Raw genomic sequence first — 20,000 nt, forward strand, 5'->3', positions numbered from 1 at the left:
AGGTTCTACTCTACTCCCAGTCTCCTACAGACAGACAGACAGACAGACAGGAGGAGGTTAGGGTTAGGAGGTGTTACCAACTAGACCTGTTACATACTGCTCAGCTAGAGGTTCTACTCTACTCCCAGTCTCCTACAGACAGACAGACAGACAGACAGACAGACAGACAGACAGACAGACAGGAGGAGGTTAGGGTTAGGAGGTGTTACCAACTAGACCTGTTACATACTGCTCAGCTAGAGGTTCTACTCTACTCCCAGTCTCCTACAGACAGACAGACAGACAGACAGACAGACAGACAGGAGGAGGTTAGGGTTAGGAGGTGTTACCAACTAGACCTGTTACATACTGCTCAGCTAGAGGTTCTACTCTACTCCCAGTCTCCTACAGACAGACAGACAGACAGACAGACAGGAGGAGGTTAGGGTTAGGAGGTGTTACCAACTAGACCTGTTACATACTGCTCAGCTAGAGGTTCTACTCTACTCCCAGTCTCCTACAGACAGACAGACAGACAGACAGACAGACAGACAGGAGGAGGTTAGGGTTAGGAGGTGTTACCAACTAGACCTGTTACATACTGCTCAGCTAGAGGTTCTACTCTACTCCCAGTCTCCTACAGACAGACAGACAGACAGACAGACAGACAGACAGGAGGAGGTTAGGGTTAGGAGGTGTTACCAACTAGACCTGTTACATACTGCTCAGCTAGAGGTTCTACTCTACTCCCAGTCTCCTACAGACAGACAGACAGACAGACAGGAGGAGGTTAGGGTTAGGAGGTGTTACCAACTAGACCTGTTACATACTGCTCAGCTAGAGGTTCTACTCTACTCCCAGTCTCCTACAGACAGACAGACAGACAGACAGACAGACAGACAGGAGGAGGTTAGGGTTAGGAGGTGTTACCAACTAGACCTGTTACATACTGCTCAGCTAGAGGTTCTACTCTACTCCCAGTCTCCTACAGACAGACAGACAGACAGACAGACAGACAGGGGAGGAGGTTAGGGTTAGGAGGTGTTACCAACTAGACCTGTTACATACTGCTCAGCTAGAGGTTCTACTCTACTCCCAGTCTCCTACAGACAGACAGACAGACAGACAGACAGGAGGAGGTTAGGGTTAGGAGGTGTTACCAACTAGACCTGTTACATACTGCTCAGCTAGAGGTTCTACTCTACTCCCAGTCTCCTACAGACAGACAGACAGACAGACAGGAGGAGGTTAGGGTTAGGAGGTGTTACCAACTAGACCTGTTACATACTGCTCAGCTAGAGGTTCTACTCTACTCCCAGTCTCCTACAGACAGACAGACAGACAGACAGACAGACAGGAGGAGGTTAGGGTTAGGAGGTGTTACCAACTAGACCTGTTACATACTGCTCAGCTAGAGGTTCTACTCTACTCCCAGTCTCCTACAGACAGACAGACAGACAGACAGACAGGAGGAGGTTAGGGTTAGGAGGTGTTACCAACTAGACCTGTTACATACTGCTCAGCTAGAGGTTCTACTCTACTCCCAGTCTCCTACAGACAGACAGACAGACAGACAGACAGGAGGAGGTTAGGGTTAGGAGGTGTTACCAACTAGACCTGTTACATACTGCTCAGCTAGAGGTTCTACTCTACTCCCAGTCTCCTACAGACAGACAGACAGACAGACAGACAGACAGGAGGAGGTTAGGGTTAGGAGGTGTTACCAACTAGACCTGTTACATACTGCTCAGCTAGAGGTTCTACTCTACTCCCAGTCTCCTACAGACAGACAGACAGACAGACAGGAGGAGGTTAGGGTTAGGAGGTGTTACCAACTAGACCTGTTACATACTGCTCAGCTAGAGGTTCTACTCTACTCCCAGTCTCCTACAGACAGACAGACAGACAGGAGGAGGTTAGGGTTAGGAGGTGTTACCAACTAGACCTGTTACATACTGCTCAGCTAGAGGTTCTACTCTACTCCCAGTCTCCTACAGACAGACAGACAGACAGACAGACAGACAGACAGGAGGAGGTTAGGGTTAGGAGGTGTTACCAACTAGACCTGTTACATACTGCTCAGCTAGAGGTTCTACTCTACTCCCAGTCTCCTACAGACAGACAGACAGACAGACAGACAGGAGGAGGTTAGGGTTAGGAGGTGTTACCAACTAGACCTGTTACATACTGCTCAGCTAGAGGTTCTACTCTACTCCCAGTCTCCTACAGACAGACAGACAGACAGACAGACAGACAGGAGGAGGTTAGGGTTAGGAGGTGTTACCAACTAGACCTGTTACATACTGCTCAGCTAGAGGTTCTACTCTACTCCCAGTCTCCTACAGACAGACAGACAGACAGACAGACAGGAGGAGGTTAGGGTTAGGAGGTGTTACCAACTAGACCTGTTACATACTGCTCAGCTAGAGGTTCTACTCTACTCCCAGTCTCCTACAGACAGACAGACAGACAGACAGACAGACAGACAGACAGACAGGAGGAGGTTAGGGTTAGGAGGTGTTACCAACTAGACCTGTTACATACTGCTCAGCTAGAGGTTCTACTCTACTCCCAGTCTCCTACAGACAGACAGACAGACAGACAGACAGACAGACAGACAGGAGGAGGTTAGGGTTAGGAGGTGTTACCAACTAGACCTGTTACATACTGCTCAGCTAGAGGTTCTACTCTACTCCCAGTCTCCTACAGACAGACAGACAGACAGACAGGAGGAGGTTAGGGTTAGGAGGTGTTACCAACTAGACCTGTTACATACTGCTCAGCTAGAGGTTCTACTCTACTCCCAGTCTCCTACAGACAGACAGACAGACAGACAGACAGACAGGAGGAGGTTAGGGTTAGGAGGTGTTACCAACTAGACCTGTTACATACTGCTCAGCTAGAGGTTCTACTCTACTCCCAGTCTCCTACAGACAGACAGACAGACAGACAGGAGGAGGTTAGGGTTAGGAGGTGTTACCAACTAGACCTGTTACATACTGCTCAGCTAGAGGTTCTACTCTACTCCCAGTCTCCTACAGACAGACAGACAGACAGACAGACAGGAGGAGGTTAGGGTTAGGAGGTGTTACCAACTAGACCTGTTACATACTGCTCAGCTAGAGGTTCTACTCTACTCCCAGTCTCCTACAGACAGACAGACAGACAGACAGACAGGAGGAGGTTAGGGTTAGGAGGTGTTACCAACTAGACCTGTTACATACTGCTCAGCTAGAGGTTCTACTCTACTCCCAGTCTCCTACAGACAGACAGACAGACAGGAGGAGGTTAGGGTTAGGAGGTGTTACCAACTAGACCTGTTACATACTGCTCAGCTAGAGGTTCTACTCTACTCCCAGTCTCCTACAGACAGACAGACAGACAGACAGACAGACAGGAGGAGGTTAGGGTTAGGAGGTGTTACCAACTAGACCTGTTACATACTGCTCAGCTAGAGGTTCTACTCTACTCCCAGTCTCCTACAGACAGACAGACAGACAGACAGACAGGAGGAGGAGGTTAGGGTTAGGAGGTGTTACCAACTAGACCTGTTACATACTGCTCAGCTAGAGGTTCTACTCTACTCCCAGTCTCCTACAGACAGACAGACAGACAGACAGACAGGAGGAGGTTAGGGTTAGGAGGTGTTACCAACTAGACCTGTTACATACTGCTCAGCTAGAGGTTCTACTCTACTCCCAGTCTCCTACAGACAGACAGACAGACAGACAGACAGACAGGAGGAGGTTAGGGTTAGGAGGTGTTACCAACTAGACCTGTTACATACTGCTCAGCTAGAGGTTCTACTCTACTCCCAGTCTCCTACAGACAGACAGACAGACAGACAGGAGGAGGTTAGGGTTAGGAGGTGTTACCAACTAGACCTGTTACATACTGCTCAGCTAGAGGTTCTACTCTACTCCCAGTCTCCTACAGACAGACAGACAGACAGACAGACAGACAGGAGGAGGTTAGGGTTAGGAGGTGTTACCAACTAGACCTGTTACATACTGCTCAGCTAGAGGTTCTACTCTACTCCCAGTCTCCTACAGACAGACAGACAGACAGACAGACAGACAGACAGGAGGAGGTTAGGGTTAGGAGGTGTTACCAACTAGACCTGTTACATACTGCTCAGCTAGAGGTTCTACTCTACTCCCAGTCTCCTACAGACAGACAGACAGACAGACAGACAGACAGGAGGAGGTTAGGGTTAGGAGGTGTTACCAACTAGACCTGTTACATACTGCTCAGCTAGAGGTTCTACTCTACTCCCAGTCTCCTACAGACAGACAGACAGACAGACAGACAGGAGGAGGTTAGGGTTAGGAGGTGTTACCAACTAGACCTGTTACATACTGCTCAGCTAGAGGTTCTACTCTACTCCCAGTCTCCTACAGACAGACAGACAGACAGGAGGAGGTTAGGGTTAGGAGGTGTTACCAACTAGACCTGTTACATACTGCTCAGCTAGAGGTTCTACTCTACTCCCAGTCTCCTACAGACAGACAGACAGACAGACAGACAGGAGGAGGTTAGGGTTAGGAGGTGTTACCAACTAGACCTGTTACATACTGCTCAGCTAGAGGTTCTACTCTACTCCCAGTCTCCTACAGACAGACAGACAGACAGACAGACAGGAGGAGGTTAGGGTTAGGAGGTGTTACCAACTAGACCTGTTACATACTGCTCAGCTAGAGGTTCTACTCTACTCCCAGTCTCCTACAGACAGACAGACAGACAGACAGACAGGAGGAGGTTAGGGTTAGGAGGTGTTACCAACTAGACCTGTTACATACTGCTCAGCTAGAGGTTCTACTCTACTCCCAGTCTCCTACAGACAGACAGACAGACAGGAGGAGGTTAGGGTTAGGAGGTGTTACCAACTAGACCTGTTACATACTGCTCAGCTAGAGGTTCTACTCTACTCCCAGTCTCCTACAGACAGACAGACAGACAGACAGACAGACAGACAGGAGGAGGTTAGGGTTAGGAGGTGTTACCAACTAGACCTGTTACATACTGCTCAGCTAGAGGTTCTACTCTACTCCCAGTCTCCTACAGACAGACAGACAGACAGACAGACAGGAGGAGGTTAGGGTTAGGAGGTGTTACCAACTAGACCTGTTACATACTGCTCAGCTAGAGGTTCTACTCTACTCCCAGTCTCCTACAGACAGACAGACAGACAGACAGACAGACAGGAGGAGGTTAGGGTTAGGAGGTGTTACCAACTAGACCTGTTACATACTGCTCAGCTAGAGGTTCTACTCTACTCCCAGTCTCCTACAGACAGACAGACAGACAGACAGACAGGAGGAGGTTAGGGTTAGGAGGTGTTACCAACTAGACCTGTTACATACTGCTCAGCTAGAGGTTCTACTCTACTCCCAGTCTCCTACAGACAGACAGACAGACAGACAGACAGACAGACAGGAGGAGGTTAGGGTTAGGAGGTGTTACCAACTAGACCTGTTACATACTGCTCAGCTAGAGGTTCTACTCTACTCCCAGTCTCCTACAGACAGACAGACAGACAGACAGGAGGAGGTTAGGGTTAGGAGGTGTTACCAACTAGACCTGTTACATACTGCTCAGCTAGAGGTTCTACTCTACTCCCAGTCTCCTACAGACAGACAGACAGACAGACAGACAGACAGGAGGAGGTTAGGGTTAGGAGGTGTTACCAACTAGACCTGTTACATACTGCTCAGCTAGAGGTTCTACTCTACTCCCAGTCTCCTACAGACAGACAGACAGACAGACAGACAGGAGGAGGTTAGGGTTAGGAGGTGTTACCAACTAGACCTGTTACATACTGCTCAGCTAGAGGTTCTACTCTACTCCCAGTCTCCTACAGACAGACAGACAGACAGACAGGAGGAGGTTAGGGTTAGGAGGTGTTACCAACTAGACCTGTTACATACTGCTCAGCTAGAGGTTCTCCTCTACTCCCAGTCTCCTACAGACAGACAGACAGACAGACAGACAGGAGGAGGTTAGGGTTAGGAGGTGTTACCAACTAGACCTGTTACATACTGCTCAGCTAGAGGTTCTACTCTACTCCCAGTCTCCTACAGACAGACAGACAGACAGACAGACAGGAGGAGGTTAGGGTTAGGAGGTGTTACCAACTAGACCTGTTACATACTGCTCAGCTAGAGGTTCTACTCTACTCCCAGTCTCCTACAGACAGACAGACAGACAGACAGACAGACAGACAGGAGGAGGTTAGGGTTAGGAGGTGTTACCAACTAGACCTGTTACATACTGCTCAGCTAGAGGTTCTACTCTACTCCCAGTCTCCTACAGACAGACAGACAGACAGACAGACAGACAGGAGGAGGTTAGGGTTAGGAGGTGTTACCAACTAGACCTGTTACATACTGCTCAGCTAGAGGTTCTACTCTACTCCCAGTCTCCTACAGACAGACAGACAGACAGACAGACAGGAGGAGGTTAGGGTTAGGAGGTGTTACCAACTAGACCTGTTACATACTGCTCAGCTAGAGGTTCTACTCTACTCCCAGTCTCCTACAGACAGACAGACAGACAGACAGACAGGAGGAGGTTAGGGTTAGGAGGTGTTACCAACTAGACCTGTTACATACTGCTCAGCTAGAGGTTCTACTCTACTCCCAGTCTCCTACAGACAGACAGACAGACAGACAGGAGGAGGTTAGGGTTAGGAGGTGTTACCAACTAGACCTGTTACATACTGCTCAGCTAGAGGTTCTACTCTACTCCCAGTCTCCTACAGACAGACAGACAGACAGACAGACAGACAGACAGGAGGAGGTTAGGGTTAGGAGGTGTTACCAACTAGACCTGTTACATACTGCTCAGCTAGAGGTTCTACTCTACTCCCAGTCTCCTACAGACAGACAGACAGACAGACAGACAGGAGGAGGTTAGGGTTAGGAGGTGTTACCAACTAGACCTGTTACATACTGCTCAGCTAGAGGTTCTACTCTACTCCCAGTCTCCTACAGACAGACAGACAGACAGACAGACAGACAGGAGGAGGTTAGGGTTAGGAGGTGTTACCAACTAGACCTGTTACATACTGCTCAGCTAGAGGTTCTACTCTACTCCCAGTCTCCTACAGACAGACAGACAGACAGACAGACAGACAGACAGACAGACAGACAGACAGACAGACAGACAGACAGACAGACAGGAGGAGGTTAGGGTTAGGAGGTGTTATATAATGCTCAACTAGAGGTGGTACAGTCTCCTACCAGAGGACAAGGTAACATGCTATTCAACTAGAGGGTTTAGATCCGGCCCTGCTCTAACCCAATCACGGTACTGGTGAAAAGCAGACCAGTAGCTGAATCAGGTGTATTAAAGGAGGCTGGAGAAGAAGCTTTCAGAGCGACTAGTTCAGAGAACCCTGGGGGCGCGTTCAGCAGGACACAACGTTTTGGAACGTTCAGATAAAAAATATGTTACGTAGAACAAGCATGCCTCTCCGACACGTAGAAGAAGGAATCATGTCATGCTCTAGTCATGGCATTTCTATCTGCAACAACATTCAACAACGTTTCGCTACTGAACGTGGCCCTGGTGTAAACTGGAACGCTTTTGACTCACTCTGCGATCCTATTGGCCAGCTCCATGCACGAGGGGGAGGAGTTAGCGGAGAACAGGACCAATCGGTCCTTTAGTTTGTCTACATCGGTCTTAGCCCCGCCCTCTTCCTCTGGGGGCGTGGCCAAACCCTCCCTGGGCTGCCACACTTCGGTAAGACCCTCCTGGAAAACACACGACATCACCAGCTAGTTAGCGGCGCCCGCTGGTAGCGTTTCCAATCGGTGACGTCACTCGCTCTGAGACCTTGAAGTAGTTGTTTCCCTTGATATGCGTAACGGTGCTTCGAGGGTGACTGTTGTCGATGTGTGCGGAGGGTCCCCTGGTTCAAGCCCAGTTAGGGGCGAGGAGAGGGACGGAAGGAACACTGTTACACACACACACACAAATCAAATCACATTTTATTTGTCACATGCGCCGATTGCCTTGAGTCGGTTTCAATACCCAATAGGTCACATTAGCAGAAAATCATCAACCTGCTATAAAAACACAGAAACCCTAACCACTTCACTTCTGTGTCCAGTAGCTAACTACAGTAGCCACCTTTTCTCCAAGTATTTTGGATTCAGAACAGCAGAGTAACGACAACATGAAAGACAAAGATAAACTAGCTACTTAATAGTACTAGCTAGTTTAACTAACTAACTCCCTCGTCTACAGCAGGGTTTTGGTTTTTACCCCTTGCACTACACAGCAGATTGAAATAATCAAAGCTTGATGATGAGGTGGTTATTTTGAATCTGCTGTGTAGTGAGTTTGGGAAACCCTGGTCTTCCGGTCCCTTACCTGCTGGTTACCATGGTGATATCGGGTGATGGGATCACCTGGCTGCTGGAGCACTTCCTGATAGCTAACGTTAGCTAGCTACAAAACTTTTCGGGTAAAAAAGTTATTACACGCCAAACCACTTATGTAATAAAATGTTCAAGTCTAAACTAGCGGGAATACAACTAACTAGCTAGCTAGCTATACAGTTATATCACACTTTTTATCGACGGGGTTTAAGTTAGCCGCCAGTTGTAATTGTCAGTCTCGTGATGAACTGAACTCGTTCCAATGTTACCAGTCGGTATCCCACGTGCAACCGTCTTTATCAGCGCGTGCAACACATCCCGTATTTCACCGTTTAGATGTGTCCAGGTTGCGATGCTTTGGGGGGGGGGGGGGCTGACCGGACAATATAAACAACGCCGTTATCGAATAAATATCTCACCAGTTTGCTTTCGGTGTCCCAAGTAAAAGTCGCATTCATTTTGCTTTTCCAAACCACAGTCAGTCAACACACTGGAGACATGACTTCTGCTAACAGCTGTTTAGCAGGCAGACAGACACGAGTAACAGCGCCACCCAGCGGTGGAGTGAGGCTGTTTAGCAGGCAGACAGACACGGGTAACAGCGCCACCCAGCGGTGGAGTGAGGCTGTTTAGCAGGCAGACAGACACGGGTAACAGCGCCACCCAGCGGTGGAGTGAGGCTGTTTAGCAGGCAGACAGACACGGGTAACAGCGCCACCCAGCGGTGGAGTGAGGCTGTTTAGCAGGCAGACAGACACGGGTAACAGCGCCACCCAGCGGTGGAGTGAGGCTGTTTAGCAGGCAGACAGACACGGGTAACAGCGCCACCGAGCGGTGGAGTGAGGCTGTTTAGCAGGCAGACAGACACGGGTAACAGCGCCACCCAGCGGTGGAGTGAGGCTGTTTAGCAGGCAGACAGACACGGGTAACAGCGCCACCCAGCGGTGGAGTGAGGCTGTTTAGCAGGCAGACAGACACGGGTAACAGCGCCACCCAGCGGTGGAGTGAGGCTGTTTAGCAGGCAGACAGACACGGGTAACAGCGCCACCCAGCGGTGGAGTGAGGCTGTTTAGCAGGCAGACAGACACGGGTAACAGCGCCACCCAGCGGTGGAGTGAGGCTGTTTAGCAGGCAGACAGACACGGGTAACAGCGCCACCCAGCGGTGGAGTGAGGCTGTTTAGCAGGCAGACAGACACGGGTAACAGCGCCACCCAGCGGTGGAGTGAGGCTGTTTAGCAGGCAGACAGACACGGGTAACAGCGCCACCCAGCGGTGGAGTGAGGCTGTTTAGCAGGCAGACAGACACGGGTAACAGCGCCACCCAGCGGTGGAGTGAGGCTGTTTAGCAGGCAGACAGACACGGGTAACAGCGCCACCCAGCGGTGGAGTGAGGCTGTTTAGCAGGCAGACAGACACGAGTAACAGCGCCACCCAGCGGTGGAGTGAGGCTGTTTAGCAGGCAGACAGACACGGGTAACAGCGCCACCCAGCGGTGGAGTGAGGCTGTTTAGCAGGCAGACAGACACGGGTAACAGCGCCACCCAGCGGTGGAGTGAGGCTGTTTAGCAGGCAGACAGACACGGGTAACAGCGCCACCCAGCGGTGGAGTGAGGCTGTTTAGCAGGCAGACAGACACGGGTAACAGCGCCACCCAGCGGTGGAGTGAGGCTGTTTAGCAGGCAGACAGACACGGGTAACAGCGCCACCCAGCGGTGGAGTGAGGCTGTTTAGCAGGCAGACAGACACGGGTAACAGCGCCACCCAGCGGTGGAGTTTAGCCTCACACGTTTTGTCCTCTCGACCTGAGTCCTTCTGTTTTCACAGAAGCGTCTGTTTTTTGAGAGAGATCTTGTGGGAGAAATGACCACCAATAGTTTTACTCTGGTGTTATCTGCAGTAGTGTTGACTTAACTCTGTTGCTCAAAACTAACTTGTCCGACGGAGACGGAAGCACCCGGAACATAAATATCTGGAGCACAGAGTTTCTCAACCCAGAGGCGCAACATTGCGAGACTTCCGGGAACGCTTGTGAAACAGACCAAACTGACCAGGCCGGGGTTTGGGGTTTGAGAAGTCAAAGAGAGAAGTGAACAATACGTCCTTAGTTGTTAATTTTCCTGAAATCTAAAGGCACAACCTGGATTGGAGACAATGTATTAAGTAGTTGAACATGTTATTACTCCAACCTCGTGAAAGTGACAAACTGACACGTTTTCATTTTCGGCAAAAAAAAAAAAACTTTATATCGAAGGAGTACATCAATCATTCCAGTGTTAATACTAATTGTAATTATTTTGCACTATGGCCTATTTATTGCCTTACCTCCAGAACTTGCTACATTTGCACACACTGTATATATATTTTCTGTTGTATTTTTGACTTTATGTTTTGTTTTACCCCATATGTGACTCTGTGTTGTTGTTTTTATCGCACTGCTTTGCTTTATCTTGGCCAGGTCGCAGTTGTAAATGAGAACTTGTTCTCAACTGACTTACCTGGTTAAATAAAGGTGAAATAAAAATAAAAATAAAGAGTGCCTTTGATTTGACTGGATGCACATGCGCAGTTCGGCCCGAGACGACCGTTAAAGACCCGAGTTTAGCGAGCCAACGTCGCCATGACATCGCCTACAAGCGGGGATTTCTATTGGAGAAGCAGTTTCAGTCTATCTTCATACTTGTACTGTCTTTGTCTGGACCATCCAATCACGACCGAGAATTCTTTTTTTAACCCGGAAATAGTTACCCAATAAGAGTTTTACCGCGAAATTTAGCGGGACAAGACGCGACGGTAGAAGAAGAAACACGGAACCGACTGAAACGGTTAGCGTTACATAGATATTATTACCGTATATTACGCACCGTTAGAACACACCGGCTGTTAGTTACGTTACCGTTAAACTCGGCTGACTCCTCGCTACTATGGACGAGTATGACGAGATGTTCGGGATAGAAGACGAGTTTGATCAACAGTTCGCTGATGAGCTGGAGGTCCTGGCTGAGATGGACTGTGAGTAGCCTAGCTAGATGGATGGACTGTGAGTAGCCTAGCTAGATGGGTGGACTGTGAGTAGCCTAGCTAGATGGATGGACTGTGAGTAGCCTAGCTAGATGGATGGACTGTGAGTAGCCTAGCTAGATGGATGGACTGTGAGTAGCCTAGCTAGATGGATGGACTGTGAGTAGCCTAGCTAGATGGATGGACTGTGAGTAGCCTAGCTAGATGGATGGACTGTGAGTAGCCTAGCTAGATGGATGGACTGTGAGTAGCCTAGCTAGATGGATGGACTGTGAGTAGCCTAGCTAGATGGATGGACTGTGAGTAGCCTAGCTAGATGGATGGACTGTGAGTAGCCTAGCTAGATGGATGGACTGTGAGTAGCCTAGCTAGATGGATGGACTGTGAGTAGCCTAGCTAGATGGGTGGACTGTGAGTAGCCTAGCTAGATGGATGGACTGTGAGTAGCCTAGCTAGATGGATGGACTGTGAGTAGCCTAGCTAGATGGATGGACTGTGAGTAGCCTAGCTAGATGGATGGACTGTGAGTAGCCTAGCTAGATGGATGGACTGTGAGTAGCCTAGCTAGATGGATGGACTGTGAGTAGCCTAGCTAGATGGATGGACTGTGAGTAGCCTAGCTAGATGGATGGACTGTGAGTAGCCTAGCTAGATGGATGGACTGTGAGTAGCCTAGCTAGATGGATGGACTGTGAGTAGCCTAGCTAGATGGATGGACTGTGAGTAGCCTAGCTAGATGGATGGACTGTGAGTAGCCTAGCTAGATGGATGGACTGTGAGTAGCCTAGCTAGATGGATGGACTGTGAGTAGCCTAGCTAGATGGATGGACTGTGAGTAGCCTAGCTAGCTAGATGGATGGACTGTGAGTAGCCTAGCTAGATGGATGGACTGTGAGTAGCCTAGCTAGCTAGATGGATGGACTGTGAGTAGCCTAGCTAGATGGATGGACTGTGAGTAGCCTAGCTAGATGGATGGACTGTGAGTAGCCTAGCTAGATGGATGGACTGTGAGTAGCCTAGCTAGATGGATGGACTGTGAGTAGCCTAGCTAGATGGATGGACTGTGAGTAGCCTAGCTAGATGGATGGACTGTGAGTAGCCTAGCTAGATGGATGGACTGTGAGTAGCCTAGCTAGATGGGTGGACTGTGAGTAGCCTAGCTAGATGGATGGACTGTGAGTAGCCTAGCTAGATGGATGGACTGTGGGTAGCCTAGCTAGATGGATGGACTGTGAGTAGCCTAGCTAGATGGATGGACTGTGAGTAGCCTAGCTAGATGGATGGACTGTGAGTAGCCTAGCTAGATGGATGGACTGTGAGTAGCCTAGCTAGATGGATGGACTGTGAGTAGCCTAGCTAGATGGATGGACTGTGAGTAGCCTAGCTAGATGGATGGACTGTGAGTAGCCTAGCTAGATGGATGGACTGTGAGTAGCCTAGCTAGATGGATGGACTGTGAGTAGCCTAGCTAGATGGATGGACTGTGAGTAGCCTAGCTAGATGGATGGACTGTGAGTAGCCTAGCTAGATGGATGGACTGTGAGTAGCCTAGCTAGATGGATGGACTGTGAGTAGCCTAGCTAGCTAGATGGATGGACTGTGAGTAGCCTAGCTAGATGGATGGACTGTGAGTAGCCTAGCTAGCTAGATGGATGGACTGTGAGTAGCCTAGCTAGATGGATGGACTGTGAGTAGCCTAGCTAGATGGATGGACTGTGAGTAGCCTAGCTAGATGGATGGACTGTGAGTAGCCTAGCTAGATGGATGGACTGTGAGTAGCCTAGCTAGATGGATGGACTGTGAGTAGCCTAGCTAGATGGATGGACTGTGAGTAGCCTAGCTAGATGGATGGACTGTGAGTAGCCTAGCTAGATGGATGGACTGTGAGTAGCCTAGCTAGATGGATGGACTGTGAGTAGCCTAGCTAGATGGATGGACTGTGAGTAGCCTAGCTAGATGGATGGACTGTGAGTAGCCTAGCTAGATGGATGGACTGTGAGTAGCCTAGCTAGATGGATGGACTGTGAGTAGCCTAGCTAGATGGATGGACTGTGAGTAGCCTAGCTAGATGGATGGATGGATGGAGAAAAGTTAGTCTGGTCAAGACAAAATATATCCACATGAAAGTGTTATTAACCCGACTTTGTTTGTTTGCCACCTGGGCGTCAGGTGATATGACTCAGAACGGCAGTAGGCTATACCTGCGTTTTGAAAAGTCGGTTTATAGGGAGGGGGTCGTCAATAGTATAAATGTTATTTGTCACATGCGCCGAGTAGCACCGGTGTAGACTGTGAAAAGCTACTTGCGAGCCCTTCTCCAACAATGCAGAGTTTTTAGCTTATTATTTTGGCATTAATACGTGTCACATATCAGTTTGTAAAAAAAATAAACCAAAATATTATTGAGTTAATAAAGGCTTTTTTTTGCTTTCTTGAGTAAGGCAGGTGTTTCAGCCTAGCTCAGTGCTTTCTGTGATGGTGGGGCAGCCAGTGGATAATACGGAGGGTAGGGGTTGGTAATGTTCTCTAGTTGCGCCGTGATTGGCTCATTGTTCTGTCATTCATAGGGACACTACGTCACCGCCACATCAGAAATTCAAGCCCCCTTGGGTGCTGCCATAGAGTTACATTAGAAGAGCCCATCCAAGAAGGCTCAAGGTCATTGGCCACAGATAAAATGATGTCAAGTCACGTTATATCTACAGTAGCTTTGATTGGACTGATCATGTCAACGTCATACTTTCAAAATCTTTGCTAGCAGTCATCATCATGAATCAAGTCGACAATCTACTGGCAAATCCTTTTTAATCCTTGTCATATGAAGAGAAATAATGAAGAGAAATTATAGATAAAACAAATTGGTGCTCATCGGTCGTTGGACATAAAAATTACACAACAAGTTGGAAATCGCAAATTCAACAATGAGTGGTTTGGAAGGAATCAGTGGCTAACTGGAAGCATTGCAAAGCAATCACTAGCCTGCTATTCAGTGGAGTGGGTGTGTGGTTCCAAGTCTGGGTTTAAGGGTCTCTTTTCCAAGCTTAAAAGGATAAACATTCAACATTGGCCATGCTGTCAATCCAGCATGACTTCTGCCGCATTCAAAACAACTGGGAAATCTGACTTCAGTGAGTTCAAGACAACTGGGAACTCGGAGAAAAAAAACTAGCTCCATCTGGGAAAATACATTTTGAACGGTCATCCAACTCAGAGTTGTAAGTCGGGAACTCGGGCCTCTTTTCTAGAGCTCCGACCTGATGATCACTGACGTCATGATTCAACCTTGTTTCCCCCCCCCCCCCCCCCCCCCGAGTTCCCAGTGGTCTTGAAAGCACCATAAATCCAGAGAATGCCAGACATTGATGACAAAGTTTGATGACAAAATTTGCCCACGAACAACCACCGCGCCACCTTCCTGTTCAAGTGAACACAGTACAACAAGGTGAGGCCAAAAATGTCTTGTATAAAGAAAAACCCTTTAATGAGTAGGTGTGTCCAAACTTTTGACTGGAACTGTACTGCTTCTCTGAGACCAGGTCCAAATCTCTGTCATTCGCGTGAAGAAAATATGCAAATACAGGTGCCTTGTGAGAATTCGTCGGTGAGTGGGTAACCCGCCTCTACCATCCTTTCTATTGGCCAACGTGCAATCACTGGAAAATAAACTGGATGATCTCCGTCAACATTCACAAGGCCGCGGGGCCAGACGGATTACCAGGACGTGTACTCAGAGCATGCGCTGACCAACTGGCAAGTGTCTTCACTGAAATGTTTAACCTCTCCCTGACCGAGTCTGAAATACCTACATGTTTGAAGCAGACCACCATAGTCCCTGTGCCCAAGAAAGTGAAGGTAACCTGCCTAAATGACTATTGCCCCGTAGCACTCAAGTCGGTAGCCATGAAGTGCTTTGAAAGGCTGGTAATGACTCACATCAATACCATCATCCCGGAAACCCTAGACCCACTCCAATTCGCATACCGCACCAACAGATCCACAGATGACGCAATCTCAATTGCACTCCACACTGCCCTTTCCCACCTGGACAAAAGGAACACCTATGTCAGGATGCTGTTCATTGACTACAGCTCAGCGTTCAACACCATAGTGCCCACAAAGCTCATCACTAAGCTAAGGACCCTGGGACTAAACACCTCTCTCTGCAACTTGATCCTGGACTTCCTGACTGGCCGCCCCCAGGTGGTAAGGGTAGGTAACACATCTGCCACGCTGATCCTCAACACGGGGGCCCCTCAGGGGTGCATGCTTAGTCCCCTCCTGTACTCCCTGTTCACCCACGACTGCGTGGCCAAGTACGACTCCTCATCGAGTTTGCTGATGACACAACAGTGTTAGGCCTGATCACCGACAACGATGAGACAGCCTATAGGGAAGAGGTCAGAGACCTGGCAGTGTCGTGCCAGGACAACAGCCTCTCCCTCAATGTGAGCAAGACAAAGGAGATGATCGTGGACTACAGGAAAAGGAGGGCCGAACAGGCTCCGTTAACATCGACGGCGCTGTAGTGGAGCGTGTCAAGAGTTTCAAGTTCCTTGGTGTCCACATCACCAACGAACTATCATGGTCCAAACACACCAAGACAGTCGTGAAGAGGGCACGACAACACCTTTTCCCCCTCAGGAGACTGAAAAGATTTGGCATGGGTCCCCAGATCCTCAAAGTGCTACAGCTGCACCGTCGAGAGCATTCTGACCGGTTGCATCACCGCCTAGTATGGCATCTGCTCGACATCCGATCATAAGGCCCTACAGAGGGTAGTGCGTACGGCCCAGTACATCCCTGGGGCCAAGCTTCCTGCCATCCAGGACCTCTATACCAGGCGGTGTCAGAGGAAGACCCAAAAATGTGTCAAAGACTCCAGTCACCTAAGTCATAGACTGTTCTCTCTGCTACCGCACGGCAAGCGGTACCGGAGCGCCAAGTCTAGGTCCAAAAGGCTCCTGAACAGCTTCTACCCCCAAACCATAAGACTGCTGAACAATTAATCAAATGGCCACCCAGACTATTTACGCCAGGAAAGTGTTGTCACTGAAAAATACTGTTGGCTGCACACTTCTGATGTCTGTCTGTCTGTGTGTGTGTGTGTGTGTGTGTGTGTGTGTGTGTGTGTGTGTGTGTGTGTGTGTGTGTGTGTGTGTGTGTGTGTGTGTGTGTGTGTGTGGTCTGTTGATCCAGCCCCTCCCACTAAACGGTCAGAGCTCCGGAAGCAGAAGCCTCAGTCGTTCCAGGAAGCCATCGCCGCTGGTGACCAGCCACTCAGGAGCCAATCACAGGCGTCGTCAGAACGGAGCCTCGGCCAATTGGAAGGCCCGTCTGTGGCGTGTGACGGAGAGGACATAGAACACCTGCTGGCGGACGAGCCAATCAGTGAGTAGCTCCTCCCTCTTCTCTGCTGTTTTGAGAGAGAGAGAGAGAGAGAGAGAGAGAGAGAGAGAGAGAGAGAGAGAGAGAGAGAGAGAGAGAGAGAGAGAGAGACTCACTCACTCACTCACTCACTCACTCACTCACTCACTCACTCACTCACTCACTCACTCACTCACTCACTCACTCACTCACATATATGTGCGTAGCTCCCAAGGCTAAGCGTCCGAGGCAGGATGTGGCTAAGAAGCTGTTTGAGGTGTCTCCGGTTGATGAAATCACCCCCCCGTCGTCTCCAGAGCAGTTCCAACGACCCCCGAGCAGCAGGTACGATCATAGGTCATACTGGACCAGCACCATAATAACCCATTAGTACCACATCTAGAACCTGTGTGTTTAACCCTCAGCTGGTCCTGGTGGTGTTGGAACCAGCTGACCAGCGCCATAATAACCCATTAGTACCACATCTAGAACCTGTGTGTTTAACCCTCAGCTGGTCCTGGTGGTGTTGGAACCAGCTGACCAGCACCATAATAACCCATTAGTACCACATCTAGAACCTGTGTGTTTAACCCTCAGCTGGTCCTGGTGGTGTTGGAACCAGCTGACCAGCGCCATAATAACCCATTAGTACCACATCTAGAACCTGTGTGTTTAACCCTCAGCTGGTCCTGGTGGTGTTGGAACCAGCTGACCAGCGCCATAATAACCCATTAGTACCACATCTAGAACCTGTGTGTTTAACCCTCAGCTGGTCCTGGTGGTGTTGGAACCAGCTGACCAGCACCATAATAACCCATTAGTACCACATCTAGAACCTGTGTGTTTAACCCTCAGCTGGTCCTGGTGGTGTTGGAACCAGCTGACCAGCACCATAATAACCCATTAGTACCACATCTAGAACCTGTGTGTTTAACCCTCAGCTGGTCCTGGTGGTGTTGGAACCAGCTGACCAGCACCATAATAACCCATTAGTACCACATCTAGAACCTGTGTGTTTAACCCTCAGCTGGTCCTGGTGGTGTTGGAACCAGCTGACCAGCACCATAATAACCCATTAGTACCACATCTAGAACCTGTGTGTTTAACCCTCAGCTGGTCCTGGTGGTGTTGGAACCAGCTGACCAGCACCATAATAACCCATTAGTACCACATCTAGAACCTGTGTGTTTAACCCTCAGCTGGTCCTGGTGGTGTTGGAACCAGCTGACCAGCACCATAATAACCCATTAGTACCACATCTAGAACCTGTGTGTTTAACCCTCAGCTGGTCCTGGTGGTGTTGGAACCAGCTGACCAGCACCATAATAACCCATTAGTACCACATCTAGAACCTGTGTGTTTAACCCTCAGCTGGTCCTGGTGGTGTTGGAACCAGCTGACCAGCACCATAATAACCCATTAGTACCACATCTAGAACCTGTGTGTTTAACCCTCAGCTGGTCCTGGTGGTGTTGGAACCAGCTGACCAGCACCATAATAACCCATTAGTACCACATCTAGAACCTGTGTGTTTAACCCTCAGCTGGTCCTGGTGGTGTTGGAACCAGCTGACCAGCACCATAATAACCCATTAGTACCACATCTAGAACCTGTGTGTTTAACCCTCAGCTGGTCCTGGTGGTGTTGGAACCAGCTGACCAGCACCATAATAACCCATTAGAACCACATCTAGAACCTGTGTGTTTAACCCTCAGCTGGTCCTGGTGGTGTTGGAACCAGCTGACCAGCGCCATAATAACCCATTAGTACCACATCTAGAACCTGTGTGTTTAACCCTCAGCTGGTCCTGGTGGTGTTGGAACCAGCTGACCAGCACCATAATAACCCATTAGTACCACATCTAGAACCTGTGTGTTTAACCCTCAGCTGGTCCTGGTGGTGTTGGAACCAGCTGACCAGCACCATAATAACCCATTAGTACCACATCTAGAACCTGTGTGTTTAACCCTCAGCTGGTCCTGGTGGTGTTGGAACCAGCTGACCAGCACCATAATAACCCATTAGTACCACATCTAGAACCTGTGTGTTTAACCCTCAGCTGGTCCTGGTGGTGTTGGAACCAGCTGACCAGCGCCATAATAACCCATTAGTACCACATCTAGAACCTGTGTGTTTAACCCTCAGCTGGTCCTGGTGGTGTTGGAACCAGCTGACCAGCACCATAATAACCCATTAGTACCACATCTAGAACCTGTGTGTTTAACCCTCAGCTGGTCCTGGTGGTGTTGGAACCAGCTGACCAGCACCATAATAACCCATTAGTACCACATCTAGAACCTGTGTGTTTAACCCTCAGCTGGTCCTGGTGGTGTTGGAACCAGCTGACCAGCGCCATAATAACCCATTAGTACCACATCTAGAACCTGTGTGTTTAACCCTCAGCTGGTCCTGGTGGCGTTGGAACCAGCTGACCAGCACCATAATAACCCATTAGTACCACATCTAGAACCTGTGTGTTTAACCCTCAGCTGGTCCTGGTGGTGTTGGATCCAGCTGACCAGCACCATAATAACCCATTAGTACCACATCTAGAACCTGTGTGTTTAACCCTCAGCTGGTCCTGGTGGTGTTGGAACCAGCTGACCAGCACCATAATAACCCATTAGTACCACATCTAGAACCTGTGTGTTTAACCCTCAGCTGGTCCTGGTGGTGTTGGAACCAGCTGACCAGCACCATAATAACCCATTAGTACCACATCTAGAACCTGTGTGTTTAACCCTCAGCTGGTCCTGGTGGTGTTGGAACCAGCTGACCAGCACCATAATAACCCATTAGTACCACATCTAGAACCTGTGTGTTTAACCCTCAGCTGGTCCTGGTGGTGTTGGAACCAGCTGACCAGCACCATAATAACCCATTAGTACCACATCTAGAACCTGTGTGTTTAACCCTCAGCTGGTCCTGGTGGTGTTGGAACCAGCTGACCAGCACCATAATAACCCATTAGTACCACATCTAGAACCTGTGTGTTTAACCCTCAGCTGGTCCTGGTGGTGTTGGAACCAGCTGACCAGCACCATAATAACCCATTAGTACCACATCTAGAACCTGTGTGTTTAACCCTCAGCTGGTCCTGGTGGTGTTGGAACCAGCTGACCAGCACCATAATAACCCATTAGTACCACATCTAGAACCTGTGTGTTTAACCCTCAGCTGGTCCTGGTGGTGTTGGAACCAGCTGACCAGCACCATAATAACCCATTAGTACCACATCTAGAACCTGTGT

At 49.3% G+C, this 20,000-nt stretch overlaps 1 protein-coding gene across 1 annotated transcript in view; it reads left to right on the forward strand.

Annotated features, from left to right (window-relative positions):
- Window positions 1-11,142: 11,142 nt before the first annotated feature.
- Window positions 11,143-20,000, forward strand: part of LOC311117869 (chromosome transmission fidelity protein 18 homolog) — a gene marked incomplete at its 3' end in the record, with an annotated part of 19,164 nt that continues 10,306 nt past the window's right edge. Inside the window, exons 1-3 of the mRNA XM_084192772.1 lie at window positions 11,143-11,377; window positions 16,583-16,774; window positions 16,978-17,095. Of these exons, the coding sequence (XP_084048898.1) occupies window positions 11,290-11,377; window positions 16,583-16,774; window positions 16,978-17,095 (398 nt within the window). The remainder of the gene's footprint in view (window positions 11,378-16,582; window positions 16,775-16,977; window positions 17,096-20,000) is intronic.

This window comes from Coregonus lavaretus (assembly GCF_964263955.1).
Source record: "Coregonus lavaretus genome assembly, contig: HAP1_SCAFFOLD_6372, whole genome shotgun sequence".
Classification (NCBI taxonomy): domain Eukaryota; kingdom Metazoa; phylum Chordata; class Actinopteri; order Salmoniformes; family Salmonidae; genus Coregonus; species Coregonus lavaretus.